General features: G+C 35.8%; 1 protein-coding gene across 7 annotated transcripts in view; it reads right to left on the bottom strand.

Moving 5' to 3' along the window:
• DIAPH2 (diaphanous related formin 2) overlaps positions 1 to 23,495 on the bottom strand; it is a 776,708-nt gene that overhangs the window by 132,992 nt on the left and 620,221 nt on the right. For 4 of the 7 annotated variants that reach the window (XM_036226378.1, XM_036226383.1, XM_036226380.1 and 1 more), the window contains one exon: positions 1,831 to 9,414. In XM_036226378.1, the coding sequence (XP_036082271.1) occupies positions 9,158 to 9,414 (257 nt within the window). In that variant the 3' untranslated portion in view covers positions 1,831 to 9,157. Of the gene's footprint in view, positions 1 to 1,830; positions 9,415 to 23,495 lie in introns of those variants that run through there. The other 3 variants (XM_036226381.1, XM_036226382.1, XM_036226384.1) reach the window with 2 other exon arrangements.

The following is a 23,495-nucleotide window of genomic DNA, read 5'->3' as shown; positions in this document are numbered from 1 at the left end:
CAGACCATAACCTTAAAAGATTTCCTGGAATAGGTGAAGCACTGTGTTAGGTTCAAGGTATCTGGGTTCATGTTTTTGCAAATGCAATAATTCCACAGAATAATACAAGATCTTGAATCTCAAAAAAGGGTACTGTGGCGCTTAAGATGCCCATTGCCCTCTTCTTTCCTTCCTTCACCTTCCACTCCTTTCATTTTAATGGACGTAAGAAAAGGAATGACCAGAGGTAATATTCAAAATGTAATACACAGGAGAGGTATGTCTACGGTTTTCACAAAAATTAGGAGATAGGTAGGGAGTATATTCATTTTCATGTGAAGTTAGCTGCCTTTGGACACTGGGGCAGCAGGTGGAATTGGGCTGAAGAGGAAGCAGAATTTACAATTTCTTATTCTATTTCAAGAAAATACTCAATAATTACAACTGACTTCATATGAGAGAAATAAGCCCATAATCACAACCATCAATTAGAAAAATTATTTCCCTTTAGTTTTGAAAGCAATTAGTTTTCAAGAAAATGTAAGGTACTTATGACAGTCTGATAAATGCCTTGTTGGTTAATGTAGTTACAAATGTGCAGTGTCTACTCATATTAGAGTAGTATCATGTACCTGACATATAGGGACCAAATCATTTATTCCTGAATTGAAGTTTTGTAAATAAGCAGGTAGCTGTGAGGTTAGCTATCAAAATTAGCATGTCTGTGAATGTTTTACATGGAATTAAAACTACCAAGAGAAATTTATTACTGCTTAATAATTGCTTGTCCTAACTTATCCCATATTCCAATATCTAAAGGAAGCCTGCTAAATTCATATTCTTATAAAAATCAACTGAAATTGACCTTATCCCCTACTGGCTGGCAGTGATCACAAATGAAGAAATGTGCAGCAGAGCTGATTATATTGTGTAGGAGAACAGACAAGCAAAAGTGATCAAAATTTCTATAGAGAACATCATCGTGCTTGCTTAGAACAACTTTGCATATAAATAGGGCATAAATGGTATGTGTTCAATTTGTTCTCTAGTTGTCAAAAAGTAATCAAGGACAGGCTACATAATAATCTTCTGTTTCTAGCTTCTCTAATGCAGATCTTATTCATTAATACTTGTATATGTTTGTCCCCAAAGTAAAATTCACTTTCTATAAATAAAAAAAAAATGCAAATGAAAATTATGTAACTAATATAGGTACACACTTCATCATAAGATTCACATGAAGTGATTTTTTAAAGACACTAAATTAAGCAGTCTTAAAAATTAACAGCATTTTAGAAAACAATGAAATCTAGCTTATACCTCACTCTCACCCTAAAACTGTTTTCATTCTCCTAAAACTGTTTTTTCTAAGGTCACCAATGCGGTTTTAATAGTTAAATCCAATAGATCCTTCCAAACCCTTATTTTATGGGCCCTCTCAGCTACATCTGATGCTATTCAGCACCATCTTTTCAAAAAGCTCTATTCTTTTGGCCTCTGTGATACAACACTAGCTTTTATTCACCCCACACATCCATAACCAACTCCTTCGTGCTCTCCTTCATGTGCTCCAGTTTCCACACTAGTCTCATAAATTGGTGGTTCTCAACTTTTGTGGCACATTAAAATAGACTGAATAACTTTAAAAAATATGATTGCCCATGCTCTGATTCTATAGATTTGGATTGTATTGGTTCAGAGAAGAACCAGACACAGGTATTTCTTAGAAGCACCTCAAAGTGATCTCGGTGTGTAGGTAGGGCTGAGAACCGGTGCCACGAACATCTGCTTTCCTCAGAAAACATGGTGGTTTTCCCCATCGTGCTATTCACTTTCCCCAGATTGTCTTACTTTTGTATATTTTACTGTCCCCTGAATGTTGATCAATTCTCTGAGATTGCAAGTATAACCGTCTAGTTACCGTCCAGAGGTAACTAAGCTAACTAACCTACTGAGAACACTAAGTGGCTGCTGGCCTGAGGAGTATTTGATTTGCTTCTTCTTCACCACCATCTCTCCTCCTCTCAAGAGAATCACACATATACTATGATCCACCCACCTCTGACTTTCACCATTTACGAACCAGTTAATTCTAAAGTTGACAAAGAAAGATTTTCTCAAGATGGACCCATCCTTTTTGTCTCCTTCGCCAACTCTCCCACGGCTTCTACCTAGTTAACTAAAGCATATTCTTCCTCCACTTCCATTCTATTCTTTATGAGCCACAAATGTCCTTCATTTTAAACCATGAGACTAAAATTCCAAATTGCATGGCTATGAATCACATACCATATTATAGATGAAAAAGTGCTTTGTTAACTGTAAAGCACTAGCATGCTAAAGTATTTTAACTATATCACACAGCATATACTTAATAAGTACCATTGAATCAAGACGGTGAAAGTCATATATTTGGAAGTAAAACTAGGCATAATAATTTATGAATGGCAACTCCATTCAAGACGCATGAAAGTGTCTAAAGTGATCTGTCAGAATATGGAAGAAATACAATTATCTTTTCATTTTCTAACTACCTTTCTTTCTTTCAAGCCCTAGCATGTAGGTACAAAAGATATTTTTCATTTTTTAATCCATTAGAACCTGGCTCTTGGCCCCCATGGTTCTACTGAAATTGCTCAGGGAAAGGCCAACTATTACTTGCTAGTTAACAAACCCACCCATTCTTCTATTTTCAGTTACCATTCTACTTAACTTTCTGCAGGATATGAATGAGTCTATCGACTTTCTCCATTCTGAAATCTTCTCTACCCTCGGTCTTCCAGGTATCACTTTGTCTACTTCTCCTTTTCTAACCATTTTCCCCCCAGTGTCCTTTGTTCATTCCTCTATTTGCCTCTTAAATATTAGAATTCTCAAACACACTAATCTTGGCCTTCTTTACCTCTCATTGGACATACTAGTCTTGGGTGATCCCAAGGTTTCTATATTGGAGATGTCCCTCAAATCTGTTATTTCCAGTCTCAACCCCTCTTGCTTGTGTGTGTGTGCATGTGTGTGTGTGTGTGTGTGTGTGTGTGTGTGTGTGATTATGTAATCCTTTACTTGAAAACCCCTCTTGGCTCTTCGTTGTTGCAACAAACTTGGCATCGTTGCCAATGTGCCTTCCTGTATCTCCACTGCACATGTTGGCCATTTCCTTTGTCTGAAATGCCCATTCCTCCAATTTTCCTCCAGATAAAACTTCTAGCCAACCTTCAAAACACAGCTCAATGTCATTTTCATCATGCAATCTTTCTTGAATTCTCTATGCAGTTAGTTGCTCTTTTAGCACGTTCTGCATTATATCATAGCATTTATACAGTGTATATATCTATCTTCTCCACAAAACTGAGTTCTTCATGGCAAGACCCATGCTTTATTCATCTTTGCATTCCAGGGCCCTAGCACTGTTGCCTGGCCCCTAGTAGTTGAGCAGTATTTGGACAAATGCCGTGTTTTTGTTTATTTGCTTGCATTATACCATTTTTACTAGATTTTAATTATATATTAAAATATAACAACTATACTAAAGATAAAATGTGGTTTAGCAAAGTAGTCTAAGATTCTAACACTTACAAAATAGAGACTGAGGAGTCTCACGGGAAAGAACTCATGCTGAGGTATAAAAAAAGTAACAACTTGGAATGAATGACCAGCTTAAACTAGCAATAATAAAACAAAAACAAACATAAAACCCCAACATGCCTTGGTCTTTGAAAAAGAAGGAAAATACTAAGCACTACATAGTATCTGTCACACGCTTGTCTTTGGGCCTTGCTGTATGAGGTCAAATCCTATGGAGGTTCAGAGGGCTATTAAAACCGAAGGCTTTTTCTCTAAAGATGTCTGTAAGGATTTGAGGCACAGGTAGTACTGCTTGGTACACTGGGGTAGTGCCACAGTAAAGGAAGAGGGAGGCATTTCTCCCCACTCTGCCACTGGCCGCTGTCAAGCTCTGGCATCATGAAGGCATGACAGTGCCAGCTACAGCAAACAACAGCCGTGGAAATAGACGGTGTTATAGGCGAAGTTTGAGGAACAGTGGCAGGTGACTGCATTTGTGAAATGCCCTCTGAGAACTTCTAGAAACGTTTCAGAGATCCCTTTTAGGCAGCTGAGGTCTCGAATGTGTACATGGAGACAAGAGTTGGGAAAATCTGGGTTTTGTTATTTATGTGAGGTAGAGAGGCCTAGAAAAATGCGGGTTTGTTTTACTGTAAAACTATTTCCCCTAATACTTACAGTTTTTTCTCCTCTGTTGAATATCATTGTTTCTTGTCCCCTATCTATTCTCAAATGGTAAATTATACCTTCTCATTTATACTGTTATCTTGTTGATCCATAAAACTAGGATCATGTGTCTCCTGAGTTTCTTCGTTTTTTTTTTTTTTTTCAAATTTAGTTTTCTCAGTTGCCTGTGTAGTTCTAAAACCAAATTACATTTATTCTGTTTCCTGGTTTCGTTTCTTTAGAATGTTTCTCTTGTGTGCTTTTTTAATGTGTAGAACTATATATCAAAATCTAGTCATAGCCAAAATAGCTAAGTTAGATATCTATTGCTGAGAAGGCTGTTTATATGTACTTACAGCGGGCAAAGAATGAAGAAGTCAAGTTAGTTAAAGGAGGGGAAGCAAGTGCTAAGTATCTATAGCTATTCAGTAATAAAACAGGTGTGGCATTGCATATTTATATTTAAGTGTGCTTTTCACACTTGCAAGGTTTTTCTCTATGTGTGTTTTCTTTTTCCCTCTAAAGCTTACCTTTGCTCTTATAATGGCTAAATCAGGAATGCGGATGGACAATTCTTTACAAAGTGCATTGTAAACATATGGAACTTATTACCTTAAGTGCTAACAAAGGCTGTAACAAGGAGGATCCAGAAAGATTTAGCCAAATTCATAGATGATAGATCCATACTAGGTTATTAAGGAAAACTGAGATGGTCCTTTTATCCGCCAAGCTTCTAGAAAGTATAGTCCATATTCTAGCAAAGGTTCTCAAGAGGTGAGGGGATGGGAGGTTACTCTGACTCCTGTGCTGTATGAGCACACAATTCCTGTCTCATTATGGGACGTATGAGATTGTGCTGCATGGCTTACATTCATGTTTTCCCAAGCAATATGTAAACTCTTTGAGGCAAATGGCCTATTTGGTTTTGTATCCTCAGTACCTAGTACATGACACCCAGGAGGTATTCAACAGATTTACTCAATTGCTGAATGAATACGATCTATCCCTATAGCTTCACCGTCTACTCATTGCTTAGTTCCTGAATTCAGCTCCCTGCTCCAGTCCAATATTGAGAAGATACTCTTAAAAAGTCACTAGAAAGCTCCCAACTGTCAAATTGTTGGTCTTTATCCTTTTGGATTCCACTGTAGTATGTGTCACTGTTGGATATGCCCAAGTCTTAATACTTCCCTCTTCCTTTGCTTCTAGAACAATAGTGTCTTGATTCTCTTCCTACCTGCCCAACTGCTTCTTGTTTATGTTCTTTGGTAGTTCTACTTTTAGCCACTAAGTGGAGGCATTTTCAAGGTTCTGGTTTTGGATCTCTCTTCTCTTAATAATCCCTCTAATAATCTCTTCAATTTCCACACTATAACCAGAAATCTCACAAACTCAACCATCTCGTGATGGAATCTACACCCATATTTCCAGGAAACTTCTGAACATTTGACCTTAACACTGCTATCACTTTCAGTCACCTGCCCAAAATGAAAGGTATCATCTATTAGCATTGCTTTTCCCGATTTTAATAGTTTTTTTTTCTCTCAAAACTCAACTGTCCTCCCAACTAATTACACTCAAAGCCCTAGGATCATCATTGAGCCCTGGTTGCTACTCTTCCCCTAAATTATCTTCTTTGACTAAGAATATGACAGTAGAATCCTAATTCATCACTCATACATACTTCTGTAGATTCAATGTTCTAATATGTAGCTTTGATTATGCATCTCCGCCTAAAAACCTTCAATATATCCCTGTTGCCTAAAGAGCTATATGCTAACACATTAGTCTCTTATTCAAGCATTAGGTGATGTGGCACCAACCTACTGTTCTAGAATCATCGCCTTATTTTTACACTTAATATAGTCTATTTTCTTACTAGCTATAGTATTTGCCATTCTCCCTACTTTTATTTTCATACCTCTCTATTTTTTAAAAGATATTTCATTTGATAAAAATGTCCACTATCTCCAACTCCAACTGCTGAAATCCATACTCATCCTTCCATGCTTTTTTCTATGTGATTCTTTTTCTGATATATCCAATAAGGCATGACATTTCCCTCCTCTGAACTCATATAATATGTTATTAACACCTCTTGCATAATACCTATCATCATCTGCCTTATTCTGTAGTCTTTCTGTACTTTTTATCTTTCCTACAAGACACAAGGGTCTTATAACTAAGGAACTCTTATTACTGCATCTTCAATCTTGTCGAGCATGGTACCTTTCACAGAACAGATGTCCAATAAATTAATGAATGTTTAGGGGCTCATCTAATCTCAGAGTTTGACATCAGCAAAGCTCTAATCTGGACTGATATTCAGCCAGTGGCTACTTATTGCCTGTGTACATTCTGACTAGTTGGGGCTTGTGCTATATCAGTTATTAATATTTTCAATATCACTCCTGATATGATAGTCTCCCTTAAAATGTCTTTTGGTGGCCCTAACAAAAACAGCACACTCAGCTGAATGGGCTGGAGGCAATATTTAGAAACTCCTTCTGAGGTACCTAATGTAGATTGTTCTTGGGGAGGAGATCATAGGCTCAGCATGGAAGATTTGTAATTTAGGCAACTATTTATACCATTTAACATTTTAATTTTCTAATGAAGAATATAGACTATAACCTCATTTTGTTTAAATATGGAATTGAAAACACTACAATGAGAATTGTAGAGCTCTGTATTTTACATATTATTATTTCCATCAATAAGAGATGATAATGGAGATGGCAAGTAGAGCAGTACCTCTTTGCTGTTTGTGATTGACTCTAATTTCAGATTTTGGGCTATTTCTTCTTATTTTACTTAACCTGGAGAAAAGAGCCTTTAAAAAATAGATATATACACACACACACACATACATACATACATATATATGTATATGTATATAGATATAATTTGGTTTTACTGCTTTTATCTCATCATACTGAAGTGGAGATTATTGGAAAGCAGCAACGAAGCCAGTATTGAATGGGGAAAGTGTAACAAGATAAAGTCTATGGGATATTGAAAAGGAACCAAATAAGGTGCCTAAGAAAGTCAATGCAAAAGGGGGCCAGCAGGAAAAGATGATCTAGCTAGGAAAGGTAGAAACAAAGAGGAAATCTGGAAAAGCCACTGGTTCTGTTACTTGTAGAAGGAGGCAAACAGATGGGAGAGTTTTTGGCAGACTTGTCCACTCTGTGCCTGCCCCCGTCCCTCACTTCTAGCTCTTGTACTGATGTCCAAAAAGCTTTACCCATAATTGTCACTGCCTGCTTTCTAGTTTCCTTTTACCACTGGACATTGCATTGGCTGCTGCCAACTGAAATGACTGCCAGGATTAAACAGGCTGATATTTTGACCCTATGTGTTCATGGAGGCGCTCCAGCTACAAACCAAAGGAGATCCCAATTTAGGTTACTTGGAATCAGTACTATAAAATTATGTAGCTTCTGAATATATTCTTGGTGTTTCACAGTCCCTTGAGTACCAAACTCACAGAAACCCCATGGAATGATCATTCTCTCCCAGCAGTCTTTCTGGAGTCAGTTTGAGGTGTGAGACTAATCAGACAGGGGCCTTAGCAAATGTATTTTTAAAATAAACAGACTAGAAGATGATGACAGTTCTTTTAAGGCAAAGAATAACATGCTTTTAGGTATCAGTTGCTTAACAGAGAACTAAATCGTATAAAATTTTTTTCAGTTTGCTTTTCACTGACTATTTATGATCCAATAGTTCAAGAAAGAGCAGTGAAGGTTTCTGTTTTCTTTAAGAGGTGAAAGGAGCCTCCGACAGATGGATTGGCTGCCTCACAGTTACAGATTAGCAGTGCTCCTAACGTTCTGCCATGCAGCATTACCCTAAGAAATTAATATGAATACATAAATATAAATTTTACTTTTCTTTCCTCTAGTCTTCCACGCTTTTTGTAGGCCATCTTCAATGTCTTCATACATACAAAGCAGTCATATCCTCTAACCAAAACACTTCTCTCCTCTCAACCATATCTGACCTCCAGGCTAAACTATCCACTAGGATTCCCAAAAATGTATTTCACCATTGCCAAGAGCTTCCTGAGTAACTCTGCACTGGGCTCCATTTCTTTCACTGGTTTGTTCGAGTACAATGATTTTGAGAGTCTAAATTTCCATTCTAATGATGGATGATAGCTTCAAGTCCAAATACAGAATATGTTTTGAATTGTAGGCTATTCTAGGCAAATCTTATCAATCTAAATACAGTAGAGTTTACATATTTATTACGAATTATTCTTTTTCCATTTACTTCTCCATACAGCTTTACAGCCTATGAAGAGGACCTTTTAAATCAACACACCTAACTTCTCCCTCTACTTTAAGAAAGATAGGAACTAAAAAATATAAAAACTTATTTAGAGGAGAAGGATAGCTTAGCCTATTTGGATTATCCTGAGAGGAGCTTTTATTTACTTCAGCCATAGCGTATAAACAGAGAAGGCAGACAACTTCCTAGATACACTTGAGTGAGGGAGGTTGTTCTGCTTCTTTCATGTTTTTTCTTCCCCGGAGACCAATTTTCATAGTGTGACTTTGTGACTAATCAAAAACACACATGAACATATGTTACAATGCTTTGGAACTTCTGGAAGTCTTGGATTATCTGCGCCTCTCCTCTCTTTATTAACATGGAGAATGGACTGTACTGTCAAACCAAAATGGCCTCTAGGGAAAAAAAAAACATTATCTTATCATTTCCTTACCTGTAAATAGCTAATATGACATCCTCAAGGCCAATTACTTTTAATGATTTAATTACATTTATGGTTTTTAAACCACATCTTCCATTCAAACCACATGCTCATAAAATAACAATTAAAATATTTAATATCAAGCACGGCGGTAGTCTTTGTTTCTGATTTTTTTTTTGCAAAGTCTACAGTTATTTGAAGATATTTTTACCAAGTTGAAACTTGCAATCATGTAGATGTGAAAGCCTGTTGAGACTTCACACATGAACTGAGATCAACTGTTAAAAATAAATCGTGGGGAAGGGTTTTTTTTATTTGTTTTGTTTTTTTGTTCTTTGGTTCTGAACATTCACATTTTACAATGCCATGTGAGCTGGAAGGGGTCTTACCTGGATTCCTCGGAATCCGCTTTCTGCGGTCTCGAAATGCTGCCCCTGACTGTAGGGCTTCTAGAAGATTATCCATCACGCCAGTCTCATCACCCTCTGGAGGAAAGGAGAAATTGGAATTAATCTTGGAGCAATTAAAGTTAAACTATAGGAAAATAAAGAGAAAAACTCCTGTCAGATTTACATAATACCCCTAAATTAAAGACATATATCTGTTTTAACATAATGGGTCCTGTCAGTTTCTGGCACCACAGACTATTTCACTTATTATGCACCATTAAGCAAAATTCATGCCAATCCCACTGTTCTTTCAACTTATAGACCTTGTCTTTTGTATTATTGATGACACGCTCAGTATGCAAATAAACAGTAGCTGATCAGCTACTGCTGCCTTCCTGTTAAGATTCTTCTAAGATATTCCTAAGCAAGAAACCATTGACCCAGCTTAATGCAATCAATGCACAGGGTGTGATTTGATGAAGCAGAGTTACACAAGGTTAAATACTGATTGTATTAATACCTTCAGCATTCAACCATCATCTACGATTATCTCAAAAGACACTATTTGCAAAACACATTTGTATTCAATTCCTACCTAATCCATATCCTTTCTGCATTTCAAAACGCTGACATTGTAAAAGGAAAAGGTGACCACACCATCTGAAAGGCCACATTTTACATTTGAGAAACATTAGCCAGTCTCATCATCATTTTTAGAATGTTGCTGTATTTCTAAGCTTTTCCTAGGGGAAAGAACTGTTAAGAATCCACGAGCAAAGTACTCAAAAGATGTTCTTGGAAATTCCTAATGGAAATGTATGTAGAACATTTCACCTTTGACAACTCTGGCCATCAAAAACATTTTTAAATATGTTAGAGCATCTGTCTGAAGGTGTCAATTTCCAGGAACTCTACTACACAGTTGATAATGCACAGTGAGCTGAGGTCCCTTTTCTAGAAGACCGAACTGATGAGACAGACCCTAATTAGGTGGTTAATCTGCGTGGTAACTAAATATGTGGGTCTGGGGTAGAGAACATTTGTAGGCAAGAGGGTTAAGAGAACAAAAAGAGAGGAGGAGTAAGGGAGAAAAAAAATGTTTCTGAGGCTATTCCAAAGTTAAATTTAAATCTTACTTTGTTTAAAGAATTGAGGATGTGGTATCAGATCACAGAAATAAAATATTCTCTTATGGGGCAAGAGAAAGCTAAAATCTCTTTTGATTATGCCTTGAGATTTCTTCAATATTACAATGATATATTCTACAATGAATTCCCTAGGACAGGATACTGAATGAAAAAAAAATAAAGGGAAACACAAGCATTCTCAGATCTATTATTTGACGAAAGCTTGAAAAATAAAAGGAAAGTAGGATCCTAGTAACTAATGAGGGAAATAGGATTGTGCACTTTTAGGAATATTAAGGCTGCAGACTCAGCTGAACCATCACCCACTCTTTACAATAGAAATAAGAACTGAAAGTAGTTTGGTCTAGCTGGAATGGATCTGGGAAAATTAAATTTTATGTAGTAGGCATTCAACATTTGTCATATCTTTTAATCCTCCCAGCAACACATTGAAATAGGTATTATCTCTGTTTTTTAGCTGGGGATACCGAAACTTAGAGAGTTTATGCACCTTGCTCCAGGTAATACAGCTGGCAGGTGGAGGGGCCCAGGCACAAACCCAGATCAATCTGACACCAAGACCAGCCCTCTTTGCATGACAGCTAGCAGAAGAGGAAATGGACTAGGGATATGGTGGCCAGGTGATGAAAGATCATAATTTTATGATATGAATTTGAACATTTATCTTATAAACCAGGACTGTCCACTAGATATATAATGCATGCCACAAATGTGAGCCACATAAATAATTTTAAATTTTCTAGTAGCCATATTAAAAAAAATAAAAACGCATGAAACTAATTTGAATATATTAAGGAAATATTTATCTCAATATATACAAAATTATATATTTTACGTTTATTTCATCAGACCAAGTCTTAGAAATCTAATGTATTTTTAATTCACCACATTGCACATCAGATTAGCTAGATTTCAAGTGCTCAATAGCTATATGTGGCTCCTGGCTACCATATTGGGCAGCACAGCTATAAGCAATAGGGAACGACTTGATCAGATTTACACTTCAGAAAGACTTTTCAAACAGCACCGTGGTGGATGACTCAAGTTGCTATGGTGGAAAGCTGGAAAATGTTTAGGAGTATAGTGTAATTGTCTAAGTAAGAGATAAAAAACTGAACTAAGGGGAGAGCAGAGTGAATGGAGAGGATGGATATTTTGAAGGAATTAATACAGTTAATAGAATCTCACTGGGAGGGTGAGATCAAGTGGGAGAGAAGGAGTCTAGATGACCAGGGATAAACAGGTTTGAGGAAATGTGACAATTTTTTCCTGAGATTTTTTAAAAGTTATATCTTTAACTTTTACAACACACCAGTGAGAAGTTGAAAATATGAGTCTAGAACCCAGGAGTGAATTCCAGGCTGGAGCTAGAAAATTTGAGTGCCGTTGAAGGATAGATGAGATTACCCTGAGATAGTATATGAGAAGAAGAAGGGTTACAGCATGCAGTTCCCGAGGACTCCAGTTTTTAATAGGAAGTCAGGAGAAGCAGAACTGCAAAGAAGACATGGAAGGAATTTTTAAAGGTTTAGAAATACAGCCAGAAGAGAGCCAGAGTACAACTGAATCTCATGTATCCTTATAAAAATAGTCATTGTAAAGACTACATAGAAAGATGAATATATGTATGTGAGTAAAAACAACAGACTACAAAAATTTGTGTTTATGATTTTACGTAAATGATACACAAAATTAAAATATTTATAACATGATATTATAGATACCATTTCATTAAAATTCTTTCATGCTATTATATTGCATATAGGTTAAAAAGGTGAAAAGAACAAATATGACATAGAGAGAAATTAAAAATAAATCCCTTTGCTTAATTTAGTGGTTGCCATGTGACAACACTGATCAAAATATTATGCTAGATCACTGGTTCTGAACAGTTTTTTCATTATCGTTCTTTTGCCCCAAAGAGCCATTTTAGACATCTTTTTCCTAATTCCCTACTGTTAAAATTTAATACCACAGATATACCACATTATCTGTTATGTCCTGTGACCCTTTAGAAGGCTGTAAACCATTATAATGTCAAAGATTTTTCTCCATTCACCTCGCCAAGAACCAATATTCATCCTTTTGTGGGTCATACTGCCCCTGCTAAATGTTTTTTTTTTTAAGTCAGGTCTTTATAAACATCACTGATGTATTAAAGGAAAGAAATGTAGGTTTCAATCCACCATTACTTTTTCATTTGCTTTATTATAACTTTCAACGGAGCTGAGAGATTTTAATGAAATGTTTAAACCCTAAAAAATGAAGGTTTTATAAATATGTCATAGAAATGGTTTATATTTCAGTTAGTCTTCCTAAAACAAAATGGAAACCAACATGACCATTTGAAAGCATTTATCTTTTATTTCAAATGAATTTCAGTGAATTTTGGTATGTGCTTGAATTATGTGAGGTAGATAGTTCACCTACAATTTCCAAGTTCATAGAACCATTCATTCTTACTTAGCTGTAATTAGTAGTGAATAGCTATTTTTTGTTATTTTGTTTTTAACTTTTTGGTCTATGTAGTCAAACTCAGAGAAAAAATCTTTTGTTTTCTTTTTCATTGAAAGGAAAATATATTTATTGAGTTGCATAGGAAAATGTGCTTTCTTACAATTTATAATAACTATTTTACTGCATTAAAGAATTATTAAGGAAAAAATTGTTAATGCTTTTTAGCCACTAAAATGTTAATATATGGGCATGTCTGAGAAGTAATAATTCAGAGGCAACTTCCTAATCTTTCATCCTGAAATCAGATCACAGACAGTATTAAGGAGCTAGGCAGGCTGTATGCAGTCCTATGGGCTCTGTGTGAGCTACTTATCATTGGGTAAAATGAAAGGCATGAGTTGTACCTTCTATTTCACGTTTCCAACAATGTTGGCCATTCAGTGGATGCTGAATGCCTGCTGATCTCAATGTTCAGCACCAACATTTACCTGTGTTGTGTTGACTTAATGTTTCCAGAAGAGTTTGGAGATGCCACAGATGAAAGTTAGCAATAGGTGAATTAATCATCTCCTACATCTCTGCGCAAGACTATTCCCTACCGGCTAGCACAAACTTATTTAAAGGCTATTCTCTATGGGTTTCTCACATTTTTTCACATTTTGTAGCACAAACATTGATGGTCTTTGTTTTGAACTATCTTTTCAAGGATGTTTTTATAGTGAATAGCCTTGAAAGACATAGTGTCACCCTCCAGAGCAGAAGGCAGTTTTGTTTGCTTTCAAGACTGATTATATCTCCCTTTAGGGCACATATCAGGCAAGTTTGCTTTTAGTCCATTTTAAAAGATTTAGATTACTAAGCCTGAGTTCCTAAGCAGTGAAGCAAACCCACTCTGTGCATAGCATCCTCCTGGGCCCACCTTAGTGTCACCTTATGGGAGTTGTAAGGCAAGGGAAAACAATGAGACCGTGAAGCTCACACTGCTTGTCGTGCCATGAATAACAGAGTTCTTTGACTCTGACCCTGGAGTCTTGTGGTTTCTGCCAACACACCTAAAACTGTGGTAGGCTGACTTGTTAATATGCAAGTAGAGTAAACTCTCTGACTCTTTACCTTTTTTGAAAATACTCTGAGATCTCCTTCCTTTTTTATTAAACATTATTAATTGGAATACTCCTCATTACTCTAGGAACCTAAACACCCAGTGCTTTGTACTTTCCCTCTAAGACTCGACTCCAGTTCATTACTCCTCAAAAATGACTAAAGCCAATACTATAAAAATAATTTCCTTAGATCCTGACAACCTAGGCATAATGGCTTTAATTTACTATTATAGCCTCCTTGAATTCTCAATTGAATAAAGCTTTCCAGAAAAGTTGAGCTGCTCAAAGTTGAAGAAGTTGACATCTACCAATCAGTCTAAAGTGACCCAAAAGAAGAAAAGGCTTCTTATTGAGGGTAGGACCCTACCAAATGAAATACTTATGCAGATTAAATACTTTTCAAAAATAAAACTATGCTCTCTGTGGGCTCAAAGAGTTGAGGAAGACTCATGGAAGAATTAAGGCTTAAGCCTCTGAAAACATTACATTAAAAGGTTGAATAATGATTGATTTAAAGACACTAAAATCGAGATTTATTAATTCCTAGCACATATGCACTTGCTCACTTGCTTGCTATCATATGTGTGTGCATGTGTATGTGTGTGTGTAAGTTTATAAATATTGTAATGCACAGGTCTTGTGCATTGTAATGTAGGTTTGGCGAGTTTTGACAAGCTGCTACAACCGCCACAGTCAAAATATTGAACAATTCTATCATCCCCAACAAGTTTCCTCTTGTTCCCATTATTCAGAGGCAATCTCTGCTCTGATTTCTACCATTACCTATTAGTTTTGCCTGTTCATATCATATAATTTTAAGTGGGTAAAAAGTATTGAGGTCATTTTGAATCAGAATAGCTACCTGAAATTAAATATGCATGGTGTGCATGATAAATCATGAGGAGAACAACAGAGTTGAAAGGTACAGGAGTAATAGTTGGATAGGTAAGATTAGAGCAAAGTTCTAAAGAGACTTAGATATCAAAGTAAGGAGTCTGAATATGCTTCAAGGGACTCTAAAAAGTCATATATCAGTCTTCAATAAGACAGTGATATGATAAAGGTGACAATTAAGATCAGCCTCATGGTAGGTAGTATGCAAAGTGGATCAGAATGGGAGAGAAAACAATTATACATAGAACACAATTTAATTTCCAGGGACAAATATTCTGTCTATAACTCTGGGCAAAGTAAGATGGTTAATTTTGGCATTAACAGTGAAAGACTGAACGGAAAAGTAAAACTGGTTTGTGAGCAAGGTCATGAGTAGTAGTAAATGGAAGTTGACAGTATAGGAAGGCAATGACAAGTGGAGTGCAAGAAAAATTAGTGTTAGATTCAATCTTTTTTATACTATATATTACAGTCCAGATTAAGACCATGCTGCACGATGTATGGCTTTGTAGATGACACAAAACTAGAAGACTGCTCACTTATCCAGGAAGAAGGAAACAAAATCCCTTCTCTAGGAATCTAAAAAATAAATAAATGAAGGCACAGTGCTAAAAAATAGCTCTTATACTTCAACATGGAACAGTAAAAGGTAATAGATGAAGCAAAAGGCAACCATAATATGGTAAAAATAACACATTGTGCTGCAGGACCTTAATCTGTATTGGTAAGAGTAATAGTGTACTGAAATGAGTCAGCAATAAAAGAAGTCAAACCATTTGGCAAAGCACTGTACCAACAGACATGAGAAGAACCTGAACAAGCATCTAGAAAGCCTCTACCTGATGAGAGGTTCCTGTTAGTTTGCAGTTAATTGGAATTGAGTGAAGAATGGAGATATTGGTGACTTGAAAAAAACAACAGATGGTAAGTAGGATAATAGTCGATGAAGTTATTTATAGCCATGGAAAGCATTTAAGAAAATCAAGATACTATATCGAAGAGATTAAAACAAGGCATAAACAGAATGTAAAAAGTTCTAAGGGAAATAATGAAGGCAGATGCTTCTGTTCAAAAGATGAAAATTTCCAAGAGGGAAAAGAGGACACAGGAGCTTAGAAGAAATTACCAGAAACCACAGGATGAACCAGGGGCAGGTAGCGATTACATTATGCAGCAGTTGAAAATTTGTAAAACAAAACAAAATCATTATGTTTCCAGGTTGAGGCATTACACAGTGATACACACCAAAAAGCAAAATTAATCTCAGCACAAATTAAAGTTAAAACTATAGGGGAAAATATTGGTTGGAGAGTTCATTCATTCCATTATCTCCTTGCCAGAACAGGTAATAGTTTCCTATAGTGAGATAAATCTTCAGATCCCTGATAAACTTTATAGTGAATACTACTCTTACTTAATAATTTTAAGGTTAATGTTTTAGGTACATTTTGTCATGGAATAGGTACTGTATTCAGGTCACAAGATAAGTAGATATCCCACTCCAAAGAGGTGAGTGGTGAAGAATGAGGTGATTTCTCCACTAATATCTACATGGGAGGTGCTACCTAAAAGTTGGTCAGGGGAACCAAACTGGTGAATTAACTTTCCCTGATGTATTTTCACTTTAAAAGGAGTTTGTTAACACAAATGAATGAATTTCTAATGGTAGAGTTCCAGTGAAGAAACTTTTTTGGCCAGAGGCACCTTTTTGGCAGTTTGCCTACAGTAAGACAGCTTGATAGCAAATGGTAGTTAAAAAGTGTTTATGCATATTCATTTTTTTTCCTGTTTACCTACAGACTAGAAGATTGGGAGGAGAAAATTATACATTCTATAAATAATCAAATACCCCAAAACCTGGCTGTTAACACTTACCAGAAAACCAATGTTGATGCCTCTGGTAAAATAGCTCACATTCAATATTTTAAATAATTAATATTTCAAAGAGACCTTTGAAATACTCCATGTATCTTATCAGAATCAATCATTTACTAAGGGCATGGAATACTCGTGAAGAAAAAACTAAGCAAAAACAAACTTGGAAAAAAATAAATTTAACTCGATTCAAAACTATCCACAAAAGTAAATCTAAGTTACTATCTGAGAAGATAAAATAAAGACGTCTTTGCAAGTACAAATATTAATAATAACTACCATTTATGGAAAGCTTATTATACATGCCATGCCCTGTTCTAAGGAATATATATTAAATCCTCACGCCAACCGATTTTCCAGGTAAAGAAACTGAAGCATATTTAGCTGATGTAACTCACTCAAGGTCACATAGTTGGGAGGTGACAGAACCCACATTAGAACCTAGGAAGCATGTCTCTAGAGCAGGGGCTGGCAAACTACAGCTGTAGTAGTCAAGTCCAGTCTACCACCCACTAAGAATAGTTTTGACATTTTAAATAGTTTCTAAAAAACCAACAGAAGAATATTTTGTGTTACCTAAAAATTTCATAAAGTTCAAATTTCAGTCCATAAATTTTATTGGAACATAGCCATGCTCAATTCATTATATATTGTATATGGCTGCTTTCACATTGCCACAGCAGAGTTGAGTGCCAGAGACCTTTTAACTTGTGAGGCCTAAAATTCCTATTATCTGTCCCTTTACAGAAAAAGTTTGCTGACCCCTGCCTTAGAGTACATACTGTCAACACTGACATCATGCTAGGTACAAACACATGTGGAGCTCACAATCTGCTTCCGAGGTGCTGAAGGCCCTTGGCAAGCACTGAATCAGTAAAACAAGGACTCACAAGGTGGAAGGCAGAAAAGGACATGAGCAGTCAGTGTAAGCCTACTTGATATGAAGATGCTTCCATTTAGAGGGCCAAACTCAAGGATGAGGCAGGATAAGGAAGCAACGATTATACATATAATTCTATCCGGACTTACATTTAGGAATCCTTGAAGTCTGGTTCCAAAAGAACCGTTCCAAAAAGAGAAGAGAAATTTATCAAAGCCCAGTGGGATACTTGCTTTTCAAGTTTTCATTTCTTGTCTGAGAACCAGCCTCTGACTGACAAGAAGTAAATTTAGCTCCTTTACAGAAGACCTAGCTCCTTACCTGCAGAATTTGACTGAACTGCCACATCACAATATTATAACCTAACGATCTTCATAAGAAATAGAAACATATGCAAAGGAGAGGGAAAGGGATAGCTCAGCTTCCAGAACACCATCATGAGGTCAAGTGTATACTCATATCTTCTTCAGTGCCCAGCACAGGCCCAAATTAAGTGTGGGATGGAAGTGGCTTTTCAAGAATGGCCTTCATGAGAGTGTAGTCAGGCAGTTTTAACAAATGTCACGCACCACAGCAATAAAGGCAGCCCACCACCAAGTATAAAAATGCTGTAAATGGTATAATTGGAACTCTTAATTCCTGATGCTTGGAGTACAGGAAACGAGTGGACATTTCATCAGTTACTAGCCCAACTTTTGAATCAATCACAGTGTTCTTCCTTTGTTTGCCAGATTCTACAGTGGGTCAATTCTCCAGTCAAGTTCCTGCACAACTGCAGTGAGGTCATAAAAATCTAATTCTAATTTTTGCACAGGAACTTAACTGTTGCTTATCGATTTTTAAAGTACAAGGAGTGTCGTGTGTTCTCTGTGTATGTGAGAGACTACCTTATTTTTTGAAGACCCAGAAAAGCCACATTGGTGCAAACTTATGTGTCCTTATTACAGCTATCCCTTTCACATTCAGGAACATATCTTTATTATTTATTATTTTTTTAACATAATAACATTATACACTTTTGCCTTTTGTAAAAAGCAAAAGTAGTTTGATAACAGGCATGTATACCTAGCTAGTTTATCGAGCAGTCTCAAGTCAGTAAATACATAAACAAAATTGTTTTTTTGTTTTCTTCACCATTGCTCCCAGACACATGATGTTCCTTAATGACATCTTGGGAAGAGTCAATAATTTTCTGGTTTCAGTTTAAATATTAATCTTCTCTTTGCTTCACAGTGTTTCCTTCCCCCATTATTGGTTAGTCTTTTGAACCCAGGTTCCTGAAGGGGAGAATGAGAGGCATAATCTGATTCCTCACTCACTCTCCCTCCCCACCGTCTCTTATGGAGCTGTTAGATCCCTCAGTGGGTTGGAATATGGAAGAAGGAAAAGGAAAAGAGGGAATGTCTGTCAACTGGCTACTGTTATAACTCTCTTAAAAAGCATGTTAGATGGCTTGAAGGAAACAAAGTTGGGGGTTTAGTGTAAGGATGTAGGCAGAAGTAAGGAGAAATAAAAAATAGGCTTCAGCAGCTGCATGATCGGGCCTCACAAAGAACTGAAACACCATTCAAGATACAGCCATGACTAACCCTCCAGTTACAAAGACAGCCCTAGTCAACCATTGATGTTATTACTTCAGTACTTTGTTGTCCATTCTCACATATTCGTGCACTCTACCCAAGTACACTTACTCTTAGAATCTGTTTTTATTTTCTCTTCTTCCATTTGGGAACTAATTATCCCTCTTTGTATCTTTGAGCCCAAGCTTCCCAAGAGAAAGTGGCAAACTGATTCATGTAGTATAGAACAGGCTTTTGGGAGGAGTGTTCATAATGAGCTGTCTCTTACAAAATAGGCCAGTCTATAGATGGCTGTCCTTGGTTCAAGAATCTGGCCCAATCTGAAAGTAGGGGAGCATAAAATGGTATAGAGCATGGCCAGCAATATTTAAGAGGCTGCCTGTTGCCAATTGCCTCAGAAAAGGAACTGGAGGTAAGTAGTTCTTATATAGATTATCATAACTCAATAGTGTAATTTATATTAATGTTTCAAAGTGAGAAAAGTAAGTATTTACCTTTAAGTCTTGATCTAAGTCCCTCAATAATTCCTTAAGAGTTCAATAATCTGCTCCAGGAGAGATTCAGTCTGACTCTGAGCATGGCTGAATTCTTTCTACATCAACGAGAATGGATTTGTCTTCCTAGCAATCTCACTACTATCTTCTGATGAAATTGAAACAAGTTGCTAAAAGATTATTTAGAAAGCAGACCAGTGTTAATGAACAGTCTGAAAAGGCTGTTCTATACGGACCTTTCTTTCTTGAACTTTGAGAATTAATCTCAGTTTCAAGGTTTCTGGTTCCCTTCTATGATGGAGAGATAACTTAATTTGCATCCCTGCTACTAACTCTCATTCCCATTTCAGGCCCAAATCATCAGCTACCATCAAATAATGTTATTTACAAAATTTCACATCATTTTAGACTCAATGTGTCTAAGAATGATTTAATCATCTATTTCTCAGCCAAACCACACCCCTAATGACTTAACCCAATTTTCTCATTTCTTATTATCCCCCAGGCTTGGAACCTTTGAATGGTCTCTGGTATTTTTGTGTGTGTGTATCCAAATTCGAACAGTGACTAAGCCATACCACTTCTTTACAAGTAATCTCTCACAGAACTAGATAATGCAAGTCTATCACTCATCCCTTAACCTGGATTATGGCTACATGAATCAACTTGTTGAATTCTGTTTCTAGTCTCTCACATTACTAAACTATAACTTTAATCACATTATCCCCTTTTCCAAGATTCAATGCTCATCAGATCTAATCCAAACTCCAAAAGTCTCATCAATTATTTCCAGATTTTTCTTTGGCTCCTCCAACCACACCAGCCAGGCTACTTCTCTTTATCATATTGTACATATCTTGAGTGCTCATACCTGTGTGTCTTCCCTAATGTGCCTAATTTAAGAAATAAAAGATTAATGTAAATTTTAAAATAAAAAAAGCAACAATAACAAAAAAGTCAAATACCTTATACTTTCAAGTTTAAGTGAATATAGCTTTTGGAAAGATTATTACATAAATGTACTTTAGCTCACCAGATCTATTTAAGGGGTCAAATTCCTAGAGTGAGTGCTTTGGAAACATAAATGACCTAAATTCAGGTAATTTAGATAATTTATACAGATACACATTAACAATATTTTCTCTATTAAATAATTTAAATTTAAATAGAGCCTAATTATATATTTTATTAAATAAAAGAAAGTTGGTTTCCAATTGAAAAAAAATTTAATTTTGAAATAAAGAAATAAATAACTCCTTTAGGCAGAGAGTCATAATAAATTTAACATACTCCTATTACAATTTAATTGAATCCAACATTTAAATAAATAAAAAAGACATATTAAAAATCATATGGCGATTATATTAGGCAGTATTATCTTTTGGTGTTTCAACTAATCAAGGCGATAGTGATTAACCTCTTCATTACTTTATAATGATCATCTGGGAAAAAATAGCTCTTCCAAGTTCAAATTTTCTAAAATTGAAAACCACAGAGCTCCCAAAAACACAGGGCAATAAGGCATAGGGTCCTTTATTAGAGGAAGTCTATAATTAATGATTACTGAATAAATAATATGGATGCCACTGAATTACATGGGAGTCAGTCAGTTAGTAGGAAATGGTATAGAATTACAAAATTAGGCACCAATACCTCAGAGATATAATTATGTCAATTTCTGCACATTATGTAGTTATTTTAAAATAAAGTCATGAATGATAACTGTGTCTAAATAACCTGCCAAAAGCTGGTAAAATCAGGGAAAATACTGGTATTTAAAGATTGTCATTTCTACTAGCTTAACTTCCTAAGTGCTTTCAGTTGATATGTCTACCTGACATCTGCACTGGTTTGCTTTTTCTTTTTAAATTAAAAATCTTCCATGGTTTGTATCATATATTATATTACGAAGTAACTAAGTCACTATTTAGCTACTGTTGTGTAACTACTATTCTCAAATATTGTTGGTTTTATTGAAATGAATACAGCAGTGGTCGGAGACAGACTTGTAAATAGGCACTTAATTTCTTGCTTGTGATTAAGTAGAAAAGATTTGCAATTTTAAATTCGTTTCAACCATGCCTCTTTTCGGGACAGTAGGCTCCAGAAAGGGAAGCAAGGAGGACTAGACACAGTTAATCAGCACTGCTTCAATCCTACCCTCAGCACATTCTTTTTTTAGTTTTTAATTTATTCCTTCAAGCCATCAACACATAACCAATGGGCAATTACTCAGTGGATAGCACTGTGTGAAACAAAGAACTATAAGGCATCCTCTTAAGGTTACATTGCTACAAATTTTTTTTTAATTAAAAAAAACAAGACATATTAAAAGTCATATGGCAATTGTATATTAGGCAATATTACCTTTTGGTGTTTCAAACATTCAAGGTAACAGTGATTAATTGCGTATTTTTTTTCTTTATGTAGTCTAATTTGAAAATTAAGATATTTTTTGGCTAATAAAGAACCTTGCTGGCCAAACCAAGTGAAAATGAAATATTCTGTAAAAATCTTTACTTGTTTAATATACAATATATCTTGAAGAACGGAGAGAAAAATACTCTAGACTTTTGGCTCTTAGAATTATAATAGAACAGCCTACTTTCTATGTTATACTTTGGGCATGGCTCAAGTGTTTGCAGAAGCCAAGGATCTAACATTTAGAAAAGCAAATCATTTTTGTACAGTCCGTATACTGATAAATTACTTCAGATAAATAGGTTAAGAGGAACTGCTGATTGTCTTGAATAAAGTATATTAAATATTGCATTTATTTTGCTTGTCTAGTGAGCAGTAATAATTTTTAATAATTTTTAATTTTTTTTCTTTTTGATTAGGAAAAAAATATTCAAAATCAAATATCTGTTACTCTTCGAAAATGGGGTTAAAAAATGGGGTGGAGAGTGAGGAGGTTACTAAATGCTTCTTGGCAAAGAATTAGGACCATGCAATATTTCATTCTTTTTATGATTTGCTCACCTAAACTCATCAGTGAAATCTCTGTATACTATCTGATTTCATTGGATTGTTTATTCCTTATTTACAGTCTATATCAATAGGGGGAAATTGCTGTCCACAAAGAAATGGTAAGGACTATTTTTCATTCCACTTCTGTGGCGGCTGGTGATTTTTAATATGAGGGAAATTTATCCTCATCTTTTAGAAGGAATACACTACCTATAATCTTAAGACATATAGAATCCTGGGTCTTCAACAGGATTATAATTTTCTATTTCAGGAAAAGGAAGAAAAAAATGCACCATGACTTCTTAAACTAATTATCTACCTTGGGAAGCTTTAAAAATATATTTGTTTTAGTAACTAAGCACTCGCATTAGAACTGTCTTCAACAATGAAGGAAAAGTATATTTATAGAATCTATCTATTGCTGAAAATGTTATGTTCAGTCTAGAAGAAGTTGTTTTAAGGCTCACCCTGAACTGGGGAGTAAACTGAGAAAGAGGTCACTTCCACTTCAGAGCCAAACCTGGAAGAGTCAACATGACCTAGATGGATTAATCATCCTCATTTAAGAGGTGATATGGAGACGGGTGGCTAAGGAAAATTTTATCAACATCCAGCACTATCTAAGATGTGAGACAATGTCTTTAAATCTCATTAGAATGACCAGGGCATATTCACTGAATATGAATGACCAGGGAACAGAAATGAAGACAATGATACATTAACCAGCCAGACCACATTTTCTCTGAAGAAATTCCTTCAAGTGGAAGAACTGAATC

Source organism: Rousettus aegyptiacus, unplaced genomic scaffold (genome assembly GCF_014176215.1).
Source record: "Rousettus aegyptiacus isolate mRouAeg1 unplaced genomic scaffold, mRouAeg1.p scaffold_m13_p_9, whole genome shotgun sequence".
NCBI lineage: Eukaryota > Metazoa > Chordata > Mammalia > Chiroptera > Pteropodidae > Rousettus > Rousettus aegyptiacus.
This window is presented reverse-complemented; position numbering and strand designations above follow the sequence as displayed.